General features: G+C 52.7%; 1 protein-coding gene across 1 annotated transcript; it reads left to right on the plus strand.

The window, feature by feature from the left end:
- The first annotated feature begins 14049 nt into the window (after positions 1-14049).
- On the plus strand, positions 14050-19295 carry LOC138370339 (uncharacterized). Its single transcript, XM_069334637.1, has 2 exons — positions 14050-18605; positions 18999-19295. The coding sequence occupies exon 1, from the start codon at positions 14957-14959 to the stop codon at positions 17861-17863; it is 2907 nt and encodes a 968-aa protein (XP_069190738.1). The 5' UTR covers positions 14050-14956; the 3' UTR covers positions 17864-18605; positions 18999-19295.
- The last annotated feature ends 4601 nt before the right edge of the window (positions 19296-23896 follow it).

Below are 23896 nucleotides of genomic sequence, written 5' to 3' on the forward strand. Positions count from 1 at the left end.
GGGACTATATGAGGATGAGGGACTATCTGGGTGAAGTGCAGTGGGAGGAAGAAATTAGAGGAAAAACAGTCCAAGATATGATGGACCTAGTCATACAGAAATGCCAGGAGGCCGAAGAGAGATTTATACCAACGGTAAAGGGTAAAAATAAGAAGGAATATAATAACCCATGGTTTAATAGACAGTGTCAGGAAGCAAAAATGGCCAGCAGGCGGGAGTGGAGGAAGTACAGAAGACAAAGAACAGAGGACAACAGAAGCAGATACAACAGAGCTAGGAACGATTACATTAACATAAGACGAACATCGGAAAGGGACTATGAGAACGATATTGCAATCAAAGCGAAAAAACAACCTAAGTTACTGCACAGTCATATAAGAAGAAAAATGTCGGTGAACGACCAAGTGACAAGACTAAGGAAGACAGAGGGGGCATATACTGAAAGTGACAAGGAAATCTGCGAGGCACTGAATGCCAGTTTCCATGGAGTGTTCACTACCGAGCCTGAGCAGCTCCCATTGTTGGAAGGGGTTACCCTAGATGAAAGACTATCAGATATAGAGGTGACAGCAGAGGACGTAATGAAACAGTTGACAACTCTAGATGCAACTAAAGCAGTTGGACCAGACAAAGTATCACCGTGGATACTAAAAGAAGCAGCACAGGCCCTCAGCGTGCCTCTGGCAATGATCTTTAATGAGTCACTTATGTCAGGAGATTTGCCCAGTTGCTGGAAGAAGGCAAATGTCGTGCCGATCTTCAAGAAAGGAGATAGGGAGGAGGCACTTAACTACAGACCTGTATCACTGACAAGCATCCCCTGTAAAATACTGGAAAGAATAATTAGGCTACGACTGGTTGCACACCTGGAGAACATTAGGTTTGTGAACAAACATCAACATGGGTTCTGGACAGGGAAATCGTGCCTAACAAACCTTCTGGAATTCTATGATAAAATAACGAGGATAAGACAGGACAGAGATGGTTGGGCAGATTGCATATTTCTGGACTGCCAAAAAGCCTTTGATACAGTACCGCACATGAGACTGCTGTTCAAGCTCGAGAGGCAGGCGGGGGTGGGGGGAAAGGTCCTAGAATGGATAAGGAACTACCTAACAGGAAGGAGCCAAAGAGTTACGGTAAGGGGCGAGAAGTCGGACTGGCAAACAGTAACAAGTGGAGTACCACAAAGATCGGTGCTGGGACCAATTCTATTTCTTGTATATGTTAACGACATGTTTACAGGCGTAGAGTCCTACATGTCGATGTTTGCGGATGATGCAAAGTTGATGAGAAGAGTTGTGACAGATGAGGATTGCAGGATCCTCCAAGAGGACCTGAACAGATTGCAGAGATGGTCAGAGAAATGGCTACTAGAATTCAACACGAGCAAATGTAAAGTTATGGAAATGGGACTAGGAGATAGGAGACCAAAGGGACAGTACACAATGAAGGGGAACAGCCTACCTGTAACGACGCGTGAAAGAGACCTGGGGGTGGACGTAACACCTAATCTATCTCCTGAGGCACATATTAATAGGATAACGACAGCAGCGTACTCTACACTGGCAAAAGTTAGAACATCATTCAGAAACCTAAGTAAGGAGGCATTTAGGGCGCTTTACACTGCCTACGTAAGGCCAGTCTTAGAGTATGCCGCCTCATCATGGAGTCCCCATCTGAAGAAGCATATAATGAAACTGGAAAAGGTTCAGAGGTTTGCAACGAGACTCGTCCCAGAGCTACGAGGGATGGGGTATGAAGAGCGCCTGAGGGAACTGTGCTTTACGACACTAGAAAGAAGAAGGGAGAGGGGGGACATGATAGGAACGTATAAGATACTCAGAGGAATTGACAGAGTGGACATAGACGAAATGTTCACACGGAATAGTAACAGAACGAGAGGACATGGATGGAAGCTTGAAACTCAGATGAGTCACAGAGATGTTAGGAAGTTTTCTTTTAGCGTGAGTGTAGTGGGGAAATGGAATGCACTTCAGGAACAGGTTGTGGAAGCAAATACTATTCAAAATTTTAAAACCAGGTATGATAGGGAAATGGGACAGGAGTCATTGCTGTAAACAACCGATGCTCGAAAAGCGGGATCCAAGAGTCAATGCTCGATCCTGCAAGCACATATAGGTGAGTACATATAGGTGAGTACACATACACACACATACACACACACACACACACACACACACACACACACACACACATACACACAGAGGTGTAGGTAGCTCCACCACTACTATCACCAGGTAGCTCCACCACTACCATCACCAGGTAGCTCCACCACTACCATCACCAGGTAGCTACACCACTACCATCACCAGGTAGCTACACCACTACCATCACCAGGTAGCAACACCACTACCATCACCAGGTAGCTACAACACTACCATCACCAGGTAGCTACACCACTACTATCACCGGGTAGCTCCACCACTACTATCACCAGGTAGCTCCACCACTACCATCACCAGGTAGCTACATCACTACCATCACCAGGTAGCTCCACCACTACCATCACCAGGTAGCTCCACCACTACGATCACCAGGTAGCTCCACCACTACCATCACCAGGTAGCTCCACCACTACGATCACCAGGTAGCTCCACCACTACAACCACCAGGTAGCTCCACCACTACCATCACCAGGTAGCTACATCACTACCATCACCAGGTAGCTCCACCACTACCATCACCAGGTAGCTCCACCACTACAATAACCAGGTAGCTCCACCACTACAATCACCACGTAGCTACACCACTACAATCACCAGGTAGCTCCACCACTACAATCACCACGTAGCTACACCACTACAATCACCAGGTAGCTCCACCACTACAATCACAAGGTAGCTCCACCACTACAATCAACACGTAGCTACACCACTACAATCACCAGGTAGCTACTCCACTACAATCACCTGGTAGCTGCCAGGTGCGTGTCGTATTTCTGCATGTTGTAACACATCTCATTTCCAAACATTAGCGATGAACAATACAGCAACAAATTAATAATATTCTGTAAAAAACAAAATACTTTTCAGAAAAAATAAAACATAAATAATGAGTACTGATAGAATCAACACCTCCATAATGATGGTGGTGGCGGTGGTGTGTCGTGTGTTGTGGTACGTCTGGGGTGTGGTCCAGAACCACCTCCGTCTGCGCCTCCTCTAGCGGCAGTACGAATCCAGCTGGCGGGGACTGTTGAGTAACGTCCCCCTCTTGAAGGTGATCGTCCCTCCACGCCCCGGGACCTTCACGACCCCCTGGACCTGCTGGACCATGTCCAGGTGCTTCGTGACGGGCGTCCTCGAGGTGGCCGTCTGGTGGGCCTTCATCAGGACCCTTAGTATCCTTCTCGACCTGGACCCAGTTGAGTCCTAAGTGAAGGAGACGGAGTCGACGGGGCCACCTCCAGTGACCCCACCCGTGACCACCCCCGTGACAACACCAGTGTCACACACTCTGCGCATAACACCACAGCCCGTGACTCCCGGAATCCGGGGCAGGCGTGTGGGGATACGACCCAGGTCACGACCCAGGTCACCTGTGACACAGACGTGGTGCTACCGGACACCACCTGAGGCATAATTGGTGTTGACCACCCCCGTGACTACATCCGTGACAAACCCTGTGACTACATCCGTGACAACCCCTGTGACAACAGCAGTGACCACCCCCGTGACAACCCCTGTGACAACACCAGTGTCACACACTCTGCGCATAACACCGCAGCCCGTGACTCCCGTGATCCGGGGCAGGCGTGTAGGGATACGACCCAGGTCACGACCTAGATCACCCGTGACACAGACGTGGTGCTACAGGACACCACCTGTGGCATAATTGGTGGTGACAACCCCCGTGACCAGCACTGTGACCACACCCGTGACTACCCCCGTGTCCACACCAGTGACAACCCCCGTGACTACCCCTGTGACAACACCAGTGTCACACACTCTGCGCATAACACCGTAGCCCGTGACTCCCGTGATCCGGGGCAGGCGTGTCGGGATACGACCCAGGTCACGACCCAGGTCACCTGTGACTCAGACGTGGTGCTACAGGACACCACCTGAGGCATAATTGGTGGTGACCACCCCCGTGACTACATCCGTGACCACCCCCGTGACAACCCCTGTGACAACACCAGTGTCACACACTCAGCGCATATCACCGCAGCCCGTGACTCCCATGATCCGGGGCAGGCGTGTCGGGATACGATCCAGGTCACGGCCCAGGTCACCTGTGACACAGACGTGGTGCTACAGGACACCACCTGAGGCATAATTGGTGGTGACCACCCCCGTGACTACATCCGTGACAACCCCCGTGACAACCCCTGTGACAACACCAGTGTCACACACTCTGCGCATAACACCGCAGCCCGTGACTCCCATGATCCGGGGCAGGCGTGTCGGGATACAACCCAGGTCACGGCCTAGGTCACGGCCCAGGTCACCTGTGACACAGACGTGGTGCTACAGGACACCACCTGTGGCATAATTGGTGGTGACCACCCCCGTGACTACATCCGTGACAACCCCCGTGACTACCCCTGTGACAACACCAGTGTCACACACTCTGCGCATTACACCGCAGCCCGTGACCCCCGTGATCCGGGGCAGGCGTGTCGGTATACGACCCAGGTCACGACCCAGGTCACCCGTGACACAGACGTGGTGCTACAGGACTCCACCTGTGGCATAATTGGTGGTGACTACACCCGTGACTACATCCGTGACCACATCCGTGACTATCCCATCCGTGACCACCCCTGTGACAACACCAGTGTCACACACTCTGCGCATAACACCGCAGCCCGTGACTCCCATGATCCGGGGCAGGCGTGTCGGTATACGACCCAGGTCACGACCCAGGTCACCCGTGACACAGACGTGGTGCTACAGGACACCACCTGTGGCATAATTGGTGATGACTACACCCGTGACTACATCCGTGACCACATCCGTGACTACCCCAGTGACCACCCCAATGACCACCCCTGTGACAACACCCGTGACAACACCAGTGTCACACACTCTGCGCATACCACCGCAGCCCGTGACTCCCGTGACCCGGGGCAGGCGGGGCAGGTCACGACCTCAGTGAACTACAGTTCGTGAACTGAGGAATAACCTGGTGTAGGAACACCAGATTCCTACCTTAACACTGCTGTGGGGGCTAACACTTTGCCGTGGAGGTGACTAACACCTTGCCGTGGAGGTGACTAACACGACCTTGGTTTTGCGGGCCTCTCGCTCGCTAGGTTATGCAGGCCTCTCGCTCGCTCCGTTTTGCGGGCCTCTCGCTCGCTAAGTTTTGCGGTCCTCTCGCTCGCTCGTTTTTGCGGGCCTCTCGCTCGCTAAGTTTTGCGGGCCTCTCACTCGCTAAGTTTTGCGGGCCTCTCGCTCGCTTTGTTTTGCAGGACTCTCGCTCGCTCTGTTTTGCGGGCCTCTCGCTCGCTCTGTTTTGCGGGCCTCTCGCTCGCTTGATTTTGCGGGCCTCTCGCTCGCTCGGTTTTGCGGGCCTCTCGCTCGCTAAGTTTTGCGGTCCTCTCGCTCGCTCTGTTTTGCGGGCCTCTCGCTCGCTCTGTTTTGCGGGCCTCTCGCTCGCTTGATTTTGCGGGCCTCTCGCTCGCTCGGTTTTGCGGGCCTCTCGCTCGCTAAGTTTTGCGGTCCTCTCGCTCGGTTTTGCGGGCCTCTCACTCGCTCGGTTTTGCGGGTCTCTCGCTCGCTAAGTTTTGCGGGCCTCTCGCTCGCTCGGTTTTGCGGGCCTCTCGCTCGCTAAGTTTTGCGGGCCTCTCGCTTGCTCTGTTTTGCGGGACTCTCGCTCGCTCTGTTTTCCGGGCCTCTCGCTCTCTCGGTTTTGCGTTCCTCTCGCTCGCTCTGTTTTCCGGGCCTCTCGCTCGCTCTGTTTTGCGGGCCTCTCGCTCGCTCTGTTTTTCGGGCCTCTCGCTCGCTAAGTTTTGCGGTCCTCTCGCTCGCTCGGTTTTGCGGGCCTCTCACTCGCTCGGTTTTGCGGGTCTCTCGCTCGCTAAGTTTTGCGGGCCTCTCGCTCGCTCGGTTTTGCGGGCCTCTCGCTCGCAAAGTTTTGCGGGCCTCTCGCTTGCTCTGTTTTGCGGGACTCTCGCTCGCTCTGTTTTCCGGGCCTCTCGCTCTCTCGGTTTTGCGTTCCTCTCGCTCGCTCTGTTTTCCGGGCCTCTCGCTCGCTCTGTTTTGCGGGCCTCTCGCTCGCTCTGTTTTTCGGGCCTCTCGCTCGCTAAGTTTTGCGGTCCTCTCGCTCGCTCGGTTTTGCGGGCCTCTCACTCGCTCGGTTTTGCGGGTCTCTCGCTCGCTAAGTTTTGCGGGCCTCTCGCTCGCTCGGTTTTGCGGGCCTCTCGCTCGCTAAGTTTTGCGGGCCTCTCGCTTGCTCTGTTTTGCGGGACTCTCGCTCGCTTTGTTTTCCGGGCCTCTCGCTCTCTCGGTTTTGCGTTCCTCTCGCTCGCTCTGTTTTCCGGGCCTCTCGCTCGCTCTGTTTTGCGGGCCTCTCGCTCGCTCTGTTTTGCGGGCCTCTCGCTCGCTCTGTTTTGCGGGCCTCTCGCTCGGTCTGTTTTGCGGGCCTCTCGCTTGCTCGGTTTTGCTGGCCTCTCGCTCGCTCGGTTTTTAGGGCCTCTCGCTCGCTCGGTTTTGCGGGCCTCTCGCTCGCTATGTTTTGCGGGCCTCTCGCTCGCTAGGTTTTGCGGGCCTCTCGCTCGCTAGGTTTTTGCGGGCCTCTCGCTCGCTAGGTTTTGCGGGCCTCTTGCTTGCTAGGTTTTGCAGGGATCTCGCTCGCTCGGATTTGCGGGCCTCTCGCTCACGCGGTTTTGAGGGCATACTGTTTGCGTGTTGTTAGTCACCCCCACGGCAAAGTGTTAGTCCCCCCATGGCAAGTTACGTGTTACTCCCCCAATGGCAAAGTGTTTGTCCCCCCTCTGCAAAGTGTTAGTCCCCCCCAACGGCAAAGTGTTAGTCCCCCCCAACGGCAAAGTGTTTGTCCCCCCACGGCAAAGTGTTTGGCCCCCCACGGCAAAGTGTTTGTCCTCCCACAGCAAAGTGTTATTTCCCCCCCCCCCACAACGGCAAAGTGTTATTCCCCCCCCAACGGCAAAGTGTTATTTCCCCCCCCCCCCTAACGGCAAAGTGTTAGGAGCGAGTGGCCAAGAGTATTCATCTAATTGTGCTCATGGGGGTTTGGCTCTTTCGGCTCCCTTCCCATCTGTCATATATCAAATTTTTTTTTTTTTGCCACAAAACACACACACACACACACACACACACACACACACACACACACACACACACACACACACACACACACACACACACACACACACACACACACACACACACACACACACACACACACACACACACACACACACACACATACACACACATACACACACACACATACACACACACACACACACACACACACACAGGTGTAGGTAGCTACACCACTACCATCACCAGGTAGCAACACCACTACAATCACCAGGTAGCTACAACACTACCATTTCCAGGTAGCTACACCACTACCATCACCAGGTAGCTCCACCACTACCATCACCAGGTAGCTACATCACTACCATCGCCAGGTAGCTCCACCACTACGATCACCAGGTAGCTCCACCACTACAATCACCAGGTAGCTCCACCACTACCATCACCAGGGAGCTACATCACTACCATCACCAGGTAGCTCCACCACTACCATCACCAGGTAGCTCCACCACTACCATTACCAGGTAGCTCCACCACTACAATCACCAGGTAGCTCCACCACTACCATCACCAGGTAGCTACATCACTACCATCACCAGGTAGCTCCACCACTACCATCACCAGGTAGCTACATCACTACCATCACCAGGTAGCAACACCACTACCATCACAAGGTAGCTACAACACTACCCTCACCAGGTAGCTACAACACTACCATCACCAGGTAGCAACACCACTACAATCACCACGTAGCTACACCACTTCAGTCACCAGGTAGGTACATCACTACCATCACCAGGTAGCTACAACACTACCATCACCAGGTAGCTACACCACTACAATCACCAGGTAGCTACACCACTTCAATCACCAGGTAGCTCCACCACTACAATCACCTGGTATCTACACCACTACCATCACCAGGTAGCTACACCACTACCATCACCAGGTAGCTACACCACTACAATCACCAGGTAGCTACACCACTACAATCACCACGTAGCAACACCACTACCATCACCAGGTAGCTACCCGACTACAATCACCAGGTAGCTGCTCCACTACAATCACCAGGTAGCTACACCACTACCATCACTAGGTAGCTACACCACTACCATCGCCAGGTAGCTACACCACTACCATCACCAGGTAGCTACACCACTACCATCACCAGGTAGCTACACCACTACCATCACCAGGTAGCTACACCACTACAATCACCACATAGCAACACCACTCCCATCACCAGGTAGCTACCCGACTACAATCACCAGGTAGCGGCTCCACTACAATCACCAGGTAGCTACACCACTACCATCACTAGGTAGCTACACCACTACCATCACCAGGTAGCTACACCACTACCATCACCAGGTAGCTCCACCACTACCATCACAAGGTAGCTACACCACTACCATCAACAGGTAGCTACATCACTACCATCACCAGGTAGCTACACCACTACCATCACCAGGTAGCTACACCACTACCATCACCAGGTAGCTCCACTACTACAATCACCAAGTAGCTCCACTACTACCATCACCAGGTAGCTTCACCACTACCATCACCAGGTAGCTTCACCACTACCATCACCAGGTAGCTCCACCACTACAATCACCAGGTAGCTCCACCACTACAATCACCACGTAGCTAAACCACTACAATCACCAGGTAGCTCCACCACTACAATCACCACGTAGCTACACCACTACAATCACCACGAAGCTCCACCACTACAATCACCAGGTAGCTCCACCACTACAATCACAAGGTAGCTCCACCACTACAATCAACACGTAGCTACACCACTACAATCACCAGGTAGCTACTCCACTACAATCACCTGGTAGCTGCCAGGTGCGTGTCGTATTTCTGCATGTTGTAACACATCTCATTTCCAAACATTAGCGATGAACAATACAGCAACAAAGTAATTATATTCTGTAAAAAACAAAATACTTTTCAGAAAAAATAAAACATAAATAATGAGTACTGATAGAATCAACACCTCCATGATGATGGTGGTGGCGGTGGTGTGTTGTGTGTTGTGGTACGTCTGGGGTGTGGTCCAGAACCACCTCCGTCTGCGCCTCCTCTAGCGGCAGTACGACTCCAGCTGGCGGGGACTGTTGAGTAACGTTCCCCTCTTGAAGGTGATCGTCCCTCCACGCCCCGGGACCTTCACGACCCCCTGGACCTGCTGGACCATGTCCAGGTGCTTCATGACGGGCGTCCTCGAGGTGGCCGTCTGGTGGGCCTTCATCAGGACCCTTAGTATCCTTCTCGACCTGGACCCAGTTGAGTCCTAAGTGAAGGAGACGGAGTCGACGGGGCCACCTCCAGTGACCCCACCCGTGACCACCCCCGTGACAACACCAGTGTCACACACTCTGCGCATAACACCACAGCCCGTGACTCCCGGAATCCGGGGCAGGCGTGTGGGGATACGACCCAGGTCACGACCCAGGTCACCTGTGACACAGACGTGGTGCTACCGGACACCACCTGAGGCATAATTGGTGTTGACCACCCCCGTGACTACATCCGTGACAACCCCTGTGACTACATCCGTGACAACCCCTGTGACAACAGCAGTGACCACCCCCGTGACAACCCCTGTGACAACACCAGTGTCACACACTCTGCGCATAACACCGCAGCCCGTGACTCCCGTGATCCGGGGCAGGCGTGTAGGGATACGACCCAGGTCACGACCTAGATCACCCGTGACACAGACGTGGTGCTACAGGACACCACCTGTGGCATAATTGGTGGTGACAACCCCCGTGACCAGCACTGTGACCACACCCGTGACTACCCCCGTGTCCACACCAGTGACAACCCCCGTGACTACCCCTGTGACAACACCAGTGTCACACACTCTGCGCATAACACCGTAGCCCGTGACTCCCGTGATCCGGGGCAGGCGTGTCGGGATACGACCCAGGTCACGACCCAGGTCACCTGTGACTCAGGCGTGGTGCTACAGGACACCACCTGAGGCATAATTGGTGGTGACCACCCCCGTGACTACATCCGTGACCACCCCCGTGACAACCCCTGTGACAACACCAGTGTCACACACTCAGCGCATATCACCGCAGCCCGTGACTCCCATGATCCGGGGCAGGCGTGTCGGGATACGATCCAGGTCACGGCCCAGGTCACCTGTGACACAGACGTGGTGCTACAGGACACCACCTGAGGCATAATTGGTGGTGACCACCCCCGTGACTACATCCGTGACAACCCCCGTGACAACCCCTGTGACAACACCAGTGTCACACACTCTGCGCATAACACCGCAGCCCGTGACTCCCATGATCCGGGGCAGGCGTGTCGGGATACAACCCAGGTCACGGCCTAGGTCACGGCCCAGGTCACCTGTGACACAGACGTGGTGCTACAGGACACCACCTGTGGCATAATTGGTGGTGACCACCCCCGTGACTACATCCGTGACAACCCCCGTGACTACCCCTGTGACAACACCAGTGTCACACACTCTGCGCATTACACCGCAGCCCGTGACTCCCGTGATCCGGGGCAGGCGTGTCGGTATACGACCCAGGTCACGACCCAGGTCACCCGTGACACAGACGTGGTGCTACAGGACTCCACCTGTGGCATAATTGGTGGTGACTACACCCGTGACTACATCCGTGACCACATCCGTGACTATCCCATCCGTGACCACCCCTGTGACAACACCAGTGTCACACACTCTGCGCATAACACCGCAGCCCGTGACTCCCATGATCCGGGGCAGGCGTGTCGGTATACGACCCAGGTCACGACCCAGGTCACCCGTGACACAGACGTGGTGCTACAGGACACCACCTGTGGCATAATTGGTGATGACTACACCCGTGACTACATCCGTGACCACATCCGTGACTACCCCAGTGACCACCCCAGTGACCACCCCTGTGACAACACCCGTGACAACACCAGTGTCACACACTCTGCGCATACCACCGCAGCCCGTGACTCCCGTGACCCGGGGCAGGCGGGGCAGGTCACGACCTCAGTGAACTACAGTTCGTGAACTGAGGAATAACCTGGTGTAGGAACACCAGATTCCTACCTTAACACTTTGCCGTGGGGGCTAACACTTTGCCGTGGAGGTGACTAACACCTTGCCGTGGAGGTGACTAACACGACCTTGGTTTTGCGGGCCTCTCGCTTGCTAGGTTATGCAGGCCTCTCGCTCGCTCCGTTTTGCGGGCCTCTCGCTCGCTAAGTTTTGCGGTCCTCTCGCTCGCTCGTTTTTGCGGGCCTCTCGCTCGCTAAGTTTTGCGGGCCTCTCACTCGCTAAGTTTTGCGGGCCTCTCGCTCGCTTTGTTTTGCAGGACTGTCGCTCGCTCTGTTTTGCGGGCCTCTCGCTCGCTCTGTTTTGCGGGCCTCTCGCTCGCTTGATTTTGCGGGCCTCTCGCTCGCTCGGTTTTGCGGGCCTCTCGCTCGCTAAGTTTTGCGGTCCTCTCGCTCGCTCTGTTTTGCGGGCCTCTCGCTCGCTCTGTTTTGCGGGCCTCTCGCTCGCTTGATTTTGCGGGCCTCTCGCTCGGTCGGTTTTGCGGGCCTCTCGCTCGCTAAGTTTTGCGGTCCTCTCGCTCGCTCGGTTTTGCGGGCCTCTCACTCGCTCGGTTTTGCGGGTCTCTCGCTCGCTAAGTTTTGCGGGCCTCTCGCTCGCTCGGTTTTGCGGGCCTCTCGCTCGCTAAGTTTTGCGGGCCTCTCGCTTGCTCTGTTTTGCGGGACTCTCGCTCGCTCTGTTTTCCGGGCCTCTCGCTCTCTCGGTTTTGCGTTCCTCTCGCTCGCTCTGTTTTCCGGGCCTCTCGCTCGCTCTGTTTTGCGGGCCTCTCGCTCGCTCTGTTTTTCGGGCCTCTCGCTCGCTAAGTTTTGCGGTCCTCTCGCTCGCTCGGTTTTGCGGGCCTCTCACTCGCTCGGTTTTGCGGGTCTCTCGCTCGCTAAGTTTTGCGGGCCTCTCGCTCGCTCGGTTTTGCGGGCCTCTCGCTCGCTAAGTTTTGCGGGCCTCTCGCTTGCTCTGTTTTGCGGGACTCTCGCTCGCTCTGTTTTCCGGGCCTCTCGCTCTCTCGGTTTTGCGTTCCTCTCGCTCGCTCTGTTTTCCGGGCCTCTCGCTCGCTCTGTTTTGCGGGCCTCTCGCTCGCTCTGTTTTGCGGGCCTCTCGCTCGCTCTGTTTTGCGGGCCTCTCGCTCGCTCTGTTTTGCGGGCCTCTCGCTTGCTCGGTTTTGCTGGCCTCTCGCTCGCTCGGTTTTTAGGGCCTCTCGCTCGCTCGGTTTTGCGGGCCTCTCGCTCGCTATGTTTTGCGGGCCTCTCGCTCGCTAGGTTTTGCGGGCCTCTCGCTCGCTAGGTTTTTGCGGGCCTCTCGCTCGCTAGGTTTTGCGGGCCTCTTGCTTGCTAGGTTTTGCAGGGATCTCGCTCGCTCGGATTTGCGGGCCTCTCGCTCACGCGGTTTTGAGGGCATACTGTTTGCGTGTTGTTAGTCACCCCCACGGCAAAGTGTTAGTCCCCCCATGGCAAGTTACGTGTTACTCCCCCAATGGCAAAGTGTTTGTCCCTGTTATGATCTCAGCCTGCAGGAGAAACGAGTCTCCCTTCTTGAGAGTTATTCAGCAAGCCTGACATAACTAGAAGGTCTAGCAAGTATTGAGGTGATAACGCATATGTAAAATAGTTGGTTGGATATGTGTAACAGTTTGAGATTATGGGCAATGCAGAAGAAAATAGATAAATGACTGGCTAGGAGATGTGGACATTTTGCTGGAGGCTTGAGGCTCGCTTCTGGAGGACCTTGACCTCACTTGAGTGCCAGACATCGCAGGGGGAAGCCGCGCTTCGTTGAGCTCCCGTCAGAAGGGAACCCCTAGTGATATATCTCTAAGAGAAGAGAAGTGTGCGGACGTACCAGCTGTGGAATCGAGCTGGGAACGTTGTGGTCTCAAGTCCTGGTCGACGAGCAGATATTAAATCGCCCAGAAGCATTATTGTGGGCTGTGTGGAGCGCCCTGACCAGACGCCGTCAGAGGAAAAGCGCCCTCGACCAGTTAATCTGTGGTAAGCACGATATACGCCAGTTCATAGTGATTGCATTGTAGTTGGTCGTGTGCCCAGCGACAGTAGCGATGTTTATTTATAAGTTAGACATGTTTTAATAAGGCAGAAGGCCTGAAATAGGAGAGTGAAGAGGGAGGAACACGGAGCGACGTCCGTCCTCTCTGAGCGCTGGCGGACGACTGAGGGAGCCTGGCTCCGGATGGAGGAAGACCCTCCCAGCGAGTGAGGATCACTCGCCGCCAGGCGAGGTGGAGTATGGACCCGCCCAAACGGGGGAGTCCACTCTCACTGTATGTAGAGGACAGATAGAGGTTTGAGGCAAGCATATTGTGTGGTTATTTTTTGTTTATGTGTTAAAGGGGAACATTTTATTGGAGTGTCGATGGGTTGCAGGTTTGTCTTTTGGGGAAGAAGTTGCTGAGAACTTCGAAGCCAGCAGATGAAGTAGCTGATGAGACTCCAAGGTAGTGGAGCAGAGGACCTCGAGCTGTGAGGAGAAGCAGCAGTGAAGAGGAGTGTCACGTGCTTCTGTAGAGGTGGTGTAGCAGCCAAGAGAGCTGTGGAAGAACCTAACAGAAGGGTGAAGCACCGTAGTTGCTCAAGGAAACTTCATGATAGCAGCCTGGAGGAGCTGCAGAGGATCCTGGTAGTGAAGCCCGGAAGAACCTAAAGAAATAGGGTAGTGAACTTCCAGAGGTGGAAGGGGAAGTTCTGGTGGATTACTAGTAGGGAGTTGATAGTGTTTGGTTGTCATTAGCGTGCAAGACGCAGTGAGAGGTGAGTGACTGTTGGCATTCTTATGTCAAGGAATTTTTTATACTGAAGTATCAATGAACATTTATACTGGTATATGTTATTGCATTCAAATGCTGATTTTCTATATATATATGTTATCTTGCTGATGGTGCAACAGTGTGTAGGCTTGACCAACTTGAGGAAGTTAATAGTATCAGGTGGTGAACCAGGAGGTAGGATACCACTTGATAAGCTGATAATAGAGTTCTGATGGTATTGGAGTGCAACCTGATTGTGATATTATAGAGTATAGGATTCATTATTATTATATGTGTGTATGTATCGTGTATGTGCTTTGTTCAGTAAATGTGTCACAATTTGCTGGTGTTTGCCCTTGTCCTAGTGAGGCTTCCCAGGAGGTAGTAAAGAAGGAGAGAGAGAGAGAGAAAGAACCATGAACCACTGCTGTGGACAGGGTAGGAGGTAATACTAGTAAGTCATAGGGGGATTGAGGAGATCATATCTCATAAGGAGAGAGTGGGGAGTCACAGCGGCTCGAGTGGGTGTGTGCACGTGACGACGAGGCTAAGTGTTGGAGCCGCATCCCCTGAACGTGTGACGTTGAGCCCCTCTCCAAGAGCCAGAAGCGCCAAGGGTGATCTCCTAGTATAAGCACTCTACCGAGTTGTGGGTTGGGTTGTCCGTAGAGGAGGATCAACGACGACAACACCAACCAACCCACAGTCTATAATAAATTGGGGGCCTGTCCGGGAGAGTGAACTGACACACCCACACCCTGTCCAAGAGTGGATTTGTACACCCTTGCTGAAATAGATAAACTGTGTGAACGCAGGTGTATATTCTCTCTTGGGAAGACTCACAGGACAAAGATGGATAAGGTGCAAGCGTTTGTGGAGTCAGGCAAGCCTGAGGACTTGGAAGGTTGCACGAGGGATCAATTGAAACAAATAGCAGAAAAATGTGGCATCAGGTTGAAAGCATCTAAAGTAGCTGGGATGAAGGATGAGATCCTGAGGCAGTTGAGAGCCAGAAGTGAAGCGGCAGAACAAGGAGCCCAGGAAGGAGCTGAAAGTAGAAAGGAGGATGATGGGCAGGATGAAGTGAGATCCCAGGGATCGAGTAGGAGCAGCAAGAGTAGCCGCAGTAGCAGAAGTAGCCGGAATAGGAGCTTGGAGAGATTCCAGTTAGAGCTCCAGATGCAGCAACAACGAGAGGACAAGGAGAGACAGTTCCAGCTGGAAAAGATGAAGTTAGAACTCCAGATGAAAAGGGAAGTAGAAAAAGAGAAAACCAGAGTAAGAGAACTGGAGTTGGAACAGGAGAAAGAAAAAGAGAAAGCAAGACTAGAGGTCGAAAAAGAAAAAGAGAGAACAAAACAAATGCAGATAGAAGCGAACAGAACCTTGGCTGAGCAAAGGATTGAACATGGGTTGCCAGAGAGCACCACCCAGGTATCACACCCACCAGATGTTAGGGTTAGGGAGAAGGACATTCCCTTGTTTGTTCCCGAAGAGGCAGAGAGCTTTTTCGAGCACTTTGAAAAAGTAGCCAGCATCAAGGAGTGGCCACAGGAGGAATGGGCCCAGCTGGTCCAGTTAAGATTGACCGGTGCAGCCAGGGAGGCATACACCCAATTGTCACTGGAAGAGTGCCAGGATTACGCCACAGTAAAGAGCAGCATATTGCGCTCGTTTCAGTTAACCCCAGAAGCTTATAGGAAGCGCTTCAGAGAGATGATCAAAGTTGGAGCGTGTACGTTTGCTGAGACAGCAAGGGATCTGGAAAGACGATTCCAGAAGTGGATTGAGGCTGCTGGAGTTGGATCTTACGCTGACCTGAAGCAACTGATGGTCATGGAGAAGTTCTTGGAGATGATGCATCCCGAAACAAAGTTCAAGATCCAAGAAGCAGGGATAATGGAGGTGAAAGATGCCGCAGATAGGGCGGATATGATTACTGAAGCATACAAGAGCTTAAGGGAGAACAGAGTGAGAAGCGAGGCGAGACGCAGCAATGGCAGATCCAATGGAGTCTGGGGAGGAAGAAATTATGAAAGACCCAGAAGAGTCTGGGGTGAGAAAAATTTTGATAAATGGGCAGATAAAAGTAAGTACCCTAAAGCTCAGAAGAGTAGGTCGCGCACTTCATCTGAAAGTGAAGATGGAGGAGCTAAACGAGAAACTGATCGGTATCCGGGAAATCAAGAGTCCAGTAAAGCTCCACAGAGTACGAGTAGTACGTCTGGCCCGAGGAACTCCAATACGAGTGGGCAGAGTCAGAGCTACTCTGGTACATATAGAAGAGACTTTTCCCAGATGAGATGTTACAATTGTAACGGATTGGGTCACGTGATGCGAGATTGTCGGCAGGGCAAGAGAGTTGTGACCCTGGCCATGTGTGACCCCCAAAGTAAATATACTAATGTGTTCCGAGACAAACCACAGAGATCAAACTTAGTGAACGAGAGGTATAGGCCGTTCATGAGCAAAGGTTGGATCAGTGTAGGAAGCCAACCTGAGGTAGAAGTTGGTATCTTAAGAGATACCGGAGCTAATCAGAGCTTGATTGCGAGAAGCCTGATTGGGAATGATCGACGATTAGCTGGCAGTGGGAAGATGAAAGTATATGGGTTATTGTCGGAGAGTGACATGCCCGTATGTACTGTCCAGCTAAGGTCGGAATATGTGTCGGCAGAGGTGATGTTGGGAGTGTGCCCCGACATACCTGTTCCAGGAGTCCAAGTGATCCTGGGGAATGACTTGTGCGGGACAAAGGTGCTGCCGAGAGTCGTAGCGGAGACTGTGCCAGAGGAGTGCCCAGAAGGCCACTGCACGGGTGGGACACCTGAGAGTGTGAACCTGACTGACATCCGAGGAGATGAGTCAGGAGACCGCCAAGCCATTGAAAACCCTGTCTCGGTAGTGATGAAGACAGAGGTGGCCGACAAGGAAGACGCTGGAGAAGATGATACAGTGTCGATTCAACCGGTGGAAGATATCGATGTAGATGTAGCATGGCTGTTTGATGAAGGTCCAGCCCAGGAAAATGAAGTCTCGGTGAGGTCAAAAGTGAGGATGACCCAGCCGAAGAAGAATCATGTGAAGAGAGTTGACCTGAGTAGAGCCCAGACTGCTGAAATTAAGAGTCGGAAGGTGAATGCAACTGTGCTGAGTGGGAATGAGGAAAGATGTGGACATACTGAGGACGGAAGTAGAGCGTCAAGTGGTCCACGAGCACAGAGGCATAGGGATAGTGGAGTTAAGTTGTTTGAGATGTCAGGAGTTGACATGTTTCACAGAAAACGTGGAGAAAAGATAGTGAAGAAGAGTGATAGCCGAGAAAATGAAAGGAGAAGAGACAGTATGTGTGGAGAGATGCTTATGAGCACTCTGGGAGAGGCAAGACGACGCGTACGGTCGAATGCTGTTGGATGTAGTATGGTGCCCGAAGAAACTTTTAGGGAACGAAGAAGAGTTGAAGGAGAAGAAATGGAGGGGTATAGAGGTGAGAAGTGTGGGAAGAGGATGATGATGCAAGCATGGAGGAATAGAAGAAAGCCGAGGACTCGATGGGAGTCGAACAGGATAAGGTCTCAGATAAATGAGGAGACGAAAGGGAGGATCGTCGGTGAAGACCAGGGAGTGAAGTATGATGGCAGGAGACGAAAGTATAATGGCAGTAGATGGAAGTGTGAAGACGACAGAGGAGGTACGGACAGCAGATGTCTGACTCTGGACGTGAAGAGAAGACGAGGAAACGGAGGGTGGAGACAGTAAGTAGAGTGGACCAATGGATTGCAGGCGTCCAAGGAGGACAGCCTAGCCAAGAGGTGCCAGAGAAGTCAAATCGTTTATGAGAAGATCATGGTTCTGGAGAGAGGTGAGCCAGATGTTGCAAGGAGCAACGAACTAATTGTAGACTCCTAAGAGAGTATATCGGGTGAAGAACGAGACAGTGTGGTGGCGGATGTATTATCCCGAGCTTTGCCACTGGAATAACTCTCAAAAATAAGGGGAGGGGAGTGTTATGATCTCAGCCTGCAGGAGAAACGAGTCTCCCTTCTTGAGAGTTATTCAGCAAGCCTGACATAACTAGAAGGTCTAGCAAGTATTGAGGTGATAACGCATATGTAAAATAGTTGGTTGGATATGTGTAACAGTTTGAGATTATGGGCAATGCAGAAGAAAATAGATAAATGACTGGCTAGGAGATGTGGACATTTTGCTGGAGGCTTGAGGCTCGCTTCTGGAGGACCTTGACCTCACTTGAGTGCCAGACATCGCAGGGGGAAGCCGCGCTTCGTTGAGCTCCCGTCAGAAGGGAACCCCTAGTGATATATCTCTAAGAGAAGAGAAGTGTGCGGACGTACCAGCTGTGGAATCGAGCTGGGAACGTTGTGGTCTCAAGTCCTGGTCGACGAGCAGATATTAAATCGCCCAGAAGCATTATTGTGGGCTGTGTGGAGCGCCCTGACCAGACGCCGTCAGAGGAAAAGCGCCCTCGACCAGTTAATCTGTGGTAAGCACGATATACGCCAGTTCATAGTGATTGCATTGTAGTTGGTCGTGTGCCCAGCGACAGTAGCGATGTTTATTTATAAGTTAGACATGTTTTAATAAGGCAGAAGGCCTGAAATAGGAGAGTGAAGAGGGAGGAACACGGAGCGACGTCCGTCCTCTCTGAGCGCTGGCGGACGACTGAGGGAGCCTGGCTCCGGATGGAGGAAGACCCTCCCAGCGAGTGAGGATCACTCGCCGCCAGGCGAGGTGGAGTATGGACCCGCCCAAACGGGGGAGTCCACTCTCACTGTATGTAGAGGACAGATAGAGGTTTGAGGCAAGCATATTGTGTGGTTATTTTTTGTTTATGTGTTAAAGGGGAACATTTTATTGGAGTGTCGATGGGTTGCAGGTTTGTCTTTTGGGGAAGAAGTTGCTGAGAACTTCGAAGCCAGCAGATGAAGTAGCTGATGAGACTCCAAGGTAGTGGAGCAGAGGACCTCGAGCTGTGAGGAGAAGCAGCAGTGAAGAGGAGTGTCACGTGCTTCTGTAGAGGTGGTGTAGCAGCCAAGAGAGCTGTGGAAGAACCTAACAGAAGGGTGAAGCACCGTAGTTGCTCAAGGAAACTTCATGATAGCAGCCTGGAGGAGCTGCAGAGGATCCTGGTAGTGAAGCCCGGAAGAACCTAAAGAAATAGGGTAGTGAACTTCCAGAGGTGGAAGGGGAAGTTCTGGTGGATTACTAGTAGGGAGTTGATAGTGTTTGGTTGTCATTAGCGTGCAAGACGCAGTGAGAGGTGAGTGACTGTTGGCATTCTTATGTCAAGGAATTTTTTATACTGAAGTATCAATGAACATTTATACTGGTATATGTTATTGCATTCAAATGCTGATTTTCTATATATATATGTTATCTTGCTGATGGTGCAACAGTGTGTAGGCTTGACCAACTTGAGGAAGTTAATAGTATCAGGTGGTGAACCAGGAGGTAGGATACCACTTGATAAGCTGATAATAGAGTTCTGATGGTATTGGAGTGCAACCTGATTGTGATATTATAGAGTATAGGATTCATTATTATTATATGTGTGTATGTATCGTGTATGTGCTTTGTTCAGTAAATGTGTCACAATTTGCTGGTGTTTGCCCTTGTCCTAGTGAGGCTTCCCAGGAGGTAGTAAAGAAGGAGAGAGAGAGAGAGAAAGAACCATGAACCACTGCTGTGGACAGGGTAGGAGGTAATACTAGTAAGTCATAGGGGGATTGAGGAGATCATATCTCATAAGGAGAGAGTGGGGAGTCACAGCGGCTCGAGTGGGTGTGTGCACGTGACGACGAGGCTAAGTGTTGGAGCCGCATCCCCTGAACGTGTGACGTTGAGCCCCTCTCCAAGAGCCAGAAGCGCCAAGGGTGATCTCCTAGTATAAGCACTCTACCGAGTTGTGGGTTGGGTTGTCCGTAGAGGAGGATCAACGACGACAACACCAACCAACCCACAGTCTATAATACCCCCCTCTGCAAAGTGTTAGTCCCCCCCAACGGCAAAGTGTTAGTCCCCCCCAACGGCAAAGTGTTTGTCCCCCGACGGCAAAGTGTTTGGCCCCCCACGGCAAAGTGTTTGTCCTCCCACAGCAAAGTGTTATTTCCCCCCCCCCCAACGGCAAAGTGTTATTCCCCCCCAACGGCAAAGTGTTATTCCCCCCCCCCCCTAACGGCAAAGTGTTAGGAGCGAGTGGCCAAGAGTATTCATCTAATTGTGCTTATGGGGGTTTGGCTCTTTCGGCTCCCTTCCCATCTGTCATATATCAAATTATTTTTTTTTTGCCACAAAACACACACACACACACACACACACACACACACACACACACACACACACACACACACACACACACACACACACACACACACACACACACACACACACATACACACACATACACACACACACATACACACACACACACACACACACACACACAGGTGTAGGTAGCTACACCACTACCATCACCAGGTAGCAACACCACTACAATCACCAGGTAGCTACAACACTACCATTTCCAGGTAGCTACACCACTACCATCACCAGGTAGCTCCACCACTACCATCACCAGGTAGCTACATCACTACCATCGCCAGGTAGCTCCACCACTACGATCACCAGGTAGCTCCACCACTACAATCACCAGGTAGCTCCACCACTACCATCACCAGGGAGCTACATCACTACCATCACCAGGTAGCTCCACCACTACCATCACCAGGTAGCTCCACCACTACCATTACCAGGTAGCTCCACCACTACAATCACCAGGTAGCTCCACCACTACCATCACCAGGTAGCTACATCACTACCATCACCAGGTAGCTCCACCACTACCATCACCAGGTAGCTACATCACTACCATCACCAGGTAGCAACACCACTACCATCACAAGGTAGCTACAACACTACCCTCACCAGGTAGCTACAACACTACCATCACCAGGTAGCAACACCACTACAATCACCACGTAGCTACACCACTTCAGTCACCAGGTAGGTACATCACTACCATCACCAGGTAGCTACAACACTACCATCACCAGGTAGCTACACCACTACAATCACCAGGTAGCTACACCACTTCAATCACCAGGTAGCTCCACCACTACAATCACCTGGTATCTACACCACTACCATCACCAGGTAGCTACACCACTACCATCACCAGGTAGCTACACCACTACAATCACCAGGTAGCTACACCACTACAATCACCACGTAGCAACACCACTACCATCACCAGGTAGCTACCCGACTACAATCACCAGGTAGCTGCTCCACTACAATCACCAGGTAGCTACACCACTACCATCACTAGGTAGCTACACCACTACCATCGCCAGGTAGCTACACCACTACCATCACCAGGTAGCTACACCACTACCATCACCAGGTAGCTACACCACTACCATCACCAGGTAGCTACACCACTACAATCACCACATAGCAACACCACTCCCATCACCAGGTAGCTACCCGACTACAATCACCAGGTAGCGGCTCCACTACAATCACCAGGTAGCTACACCACTACCATCACTAGGTAGCTACACCACTACCATCACCAGGTAGCTACACCACTACCATCACCAGGTAGCTCCACCACTACCATCACAAGGTAGCTACACCACTACCATCAACAGGTAGCTACATCACTACCATCACCAGGTAGCTACACCACTACCATCACCAGGTAGCTACACCACTACCATCACCAGGTAGCTCCACTACTACAATCACCAAGTAGCTCCACTACTACCATCACCAGGTAGCTTCACCACTACCATCACCAGGTAGCTTCACCACTACCATCACCAGGTAGCTCCACCACTACAATCACCAGGTAGCTCCACCACTACAATCACCACGTAGCTAAACCACTACAATCACCAGGTAGCTCCACCACTACAATCACCACGTAGCTACACCACTACAATCACCACGAAGCTCCACCACTACAATCACCAGGTAGCTCCACCACTACAATCACAAGGTAGCTCCACCACTACAATCAACACGTAGCTACACCACTACAATCACCAGGTAGCTACTCCACTACAATCACCTGGTAGCTGCCAGGTGCGTGTCGTATTTCTGCATGTTGTAACACATCTCATTTCCAAACATTAGCGATGAACAATACAGCAACAAAGTAATTATATTCTGTAAAAAACAAAATACTTTTCAGAAAAAATAAAACATAAATAATGAGTACTGATAGAATCAACACCTCCATGATGATGGTGGTGGCGGTGGTGTGTTGTGTGTTGTGGTACGTCTGGGGTGTGGTCCAGAACCACCTCCGTCTGCGCCTCCTCTAGCGGCAGTACGACTCCAGCTGGCGGGGACTGTTGAGTAACGTTCCCCTCTTGAAGGTGATCGTCCCTCCACGCCCCGGGACCTTCACGACCCCCTGGACCTGCTGGACCATGTCCAGGTGCTTCATGACGGGCGTCCTCGAGGTGGCCGTCTGGTGGGCCTTCATCAGGACCCTTAGTATCCTTCTCGACCTGGACCCAGTTGAGTCCTAAGTGAAGGAGACGGAGTCGACGGGGCCACCTCCAGTGACCCCACCCGTGACCACCCCCGTGACAACACCAGTGTCACACACTCTGCGCATAACACCACAGCCCGTGACTCCCGGAATCCGGGGCAGGCGTGTGGGGATACGACCCAGGTCACGACCCAGGTCACCTGTGACACAGACGTGGTGCTACCGGACACCACCTGAGGCATAATTGGTGTTGACCACCCCCGTGACTACATCCGTGACAACCCCTGTGACTACATCCGTGACAACCCCTGTGACAACAGCAGTGACCACCCCCGTGACAACCCCTGTGACAACACCAGTGTCACACACTCTGCGCATAACACCACAGCCCGTGACTCCCGTGATCCGGGGCAGGCGTGTAGGGATACGACCCAGGTCACGACCTAGATCACCCGTGACACAGACGTGGTGCTACAGGACACCACCTGTGGCATAATTGGTGGAGACAACCCCCGTGACCAGCACTGTGACCACACCCGTGACTACCCCCGTGACTACATCCGTGACCACCCCCGTGACAACCCCTGTGACAACACCAGTGTCACACACTCAGCGCATATCACCGCAGCCCGTGACTCCCATGATCCGGGGCAGGCGTGTCGGGATACGATCCAGGTCACGGCCCAGGTCACCTGTGACACAGACGTGGTGCTACAGGACACCACCTGAGGCATAATTGGTGGTGACCACCCCCGTGACTACATCCGTGACAACTCCCGTGACAACTCCCGTGACAACCCCTGTGACAACACCAGTGTCACACACTCTGCGCATAACACCGCAGCCCGTGACTCCCATGATCCGGGGCAGGCGTGTCGGGATACAACCCAGGTCACGGCCCAGGTCACCTGTGACACAGACGTTGTGCTACAGGACACCACCTGTGGCATAATTGGTGGTGACCACCCCCGTGACTACATCCGTGACAACCCCCGTGACTACCCCTGTGACAACACCAGTGTCACACACTCTGCGCATTACACCGCAGCCCGTGACTCCCGTGATCCGGGGCAGGCGTGTCGGTATACGACCCAGGTCACGACCCAGGTCACCCGTGACACAGACGTGGTGCTACAGGACTCCACCTGTGGCATAATTGGTGGTGACTACACCCGTGACTACATCCGTGACCACATCCGTGACTATCCCATCCGTGACCACCCCTGTGACAACACCAGTGTCACACACTCTGCGCATAACACCGCAGCCCG

Source organism: Procambarus clarkii, chromosome 4 (genome assembly GCF_040958095.1).
Source record: "Procambarus clarkii isolate CNS0578487 chromosome 4, FALCON_Pclarkii_2.0, whole genome shotgun sequence".
Lineage (NCBI taxonomy): Eukaryota > Metazoa > Arthropoda > Malacostraca > Decapoda > Cambaridae > Procambarus > Procambarus clarkii.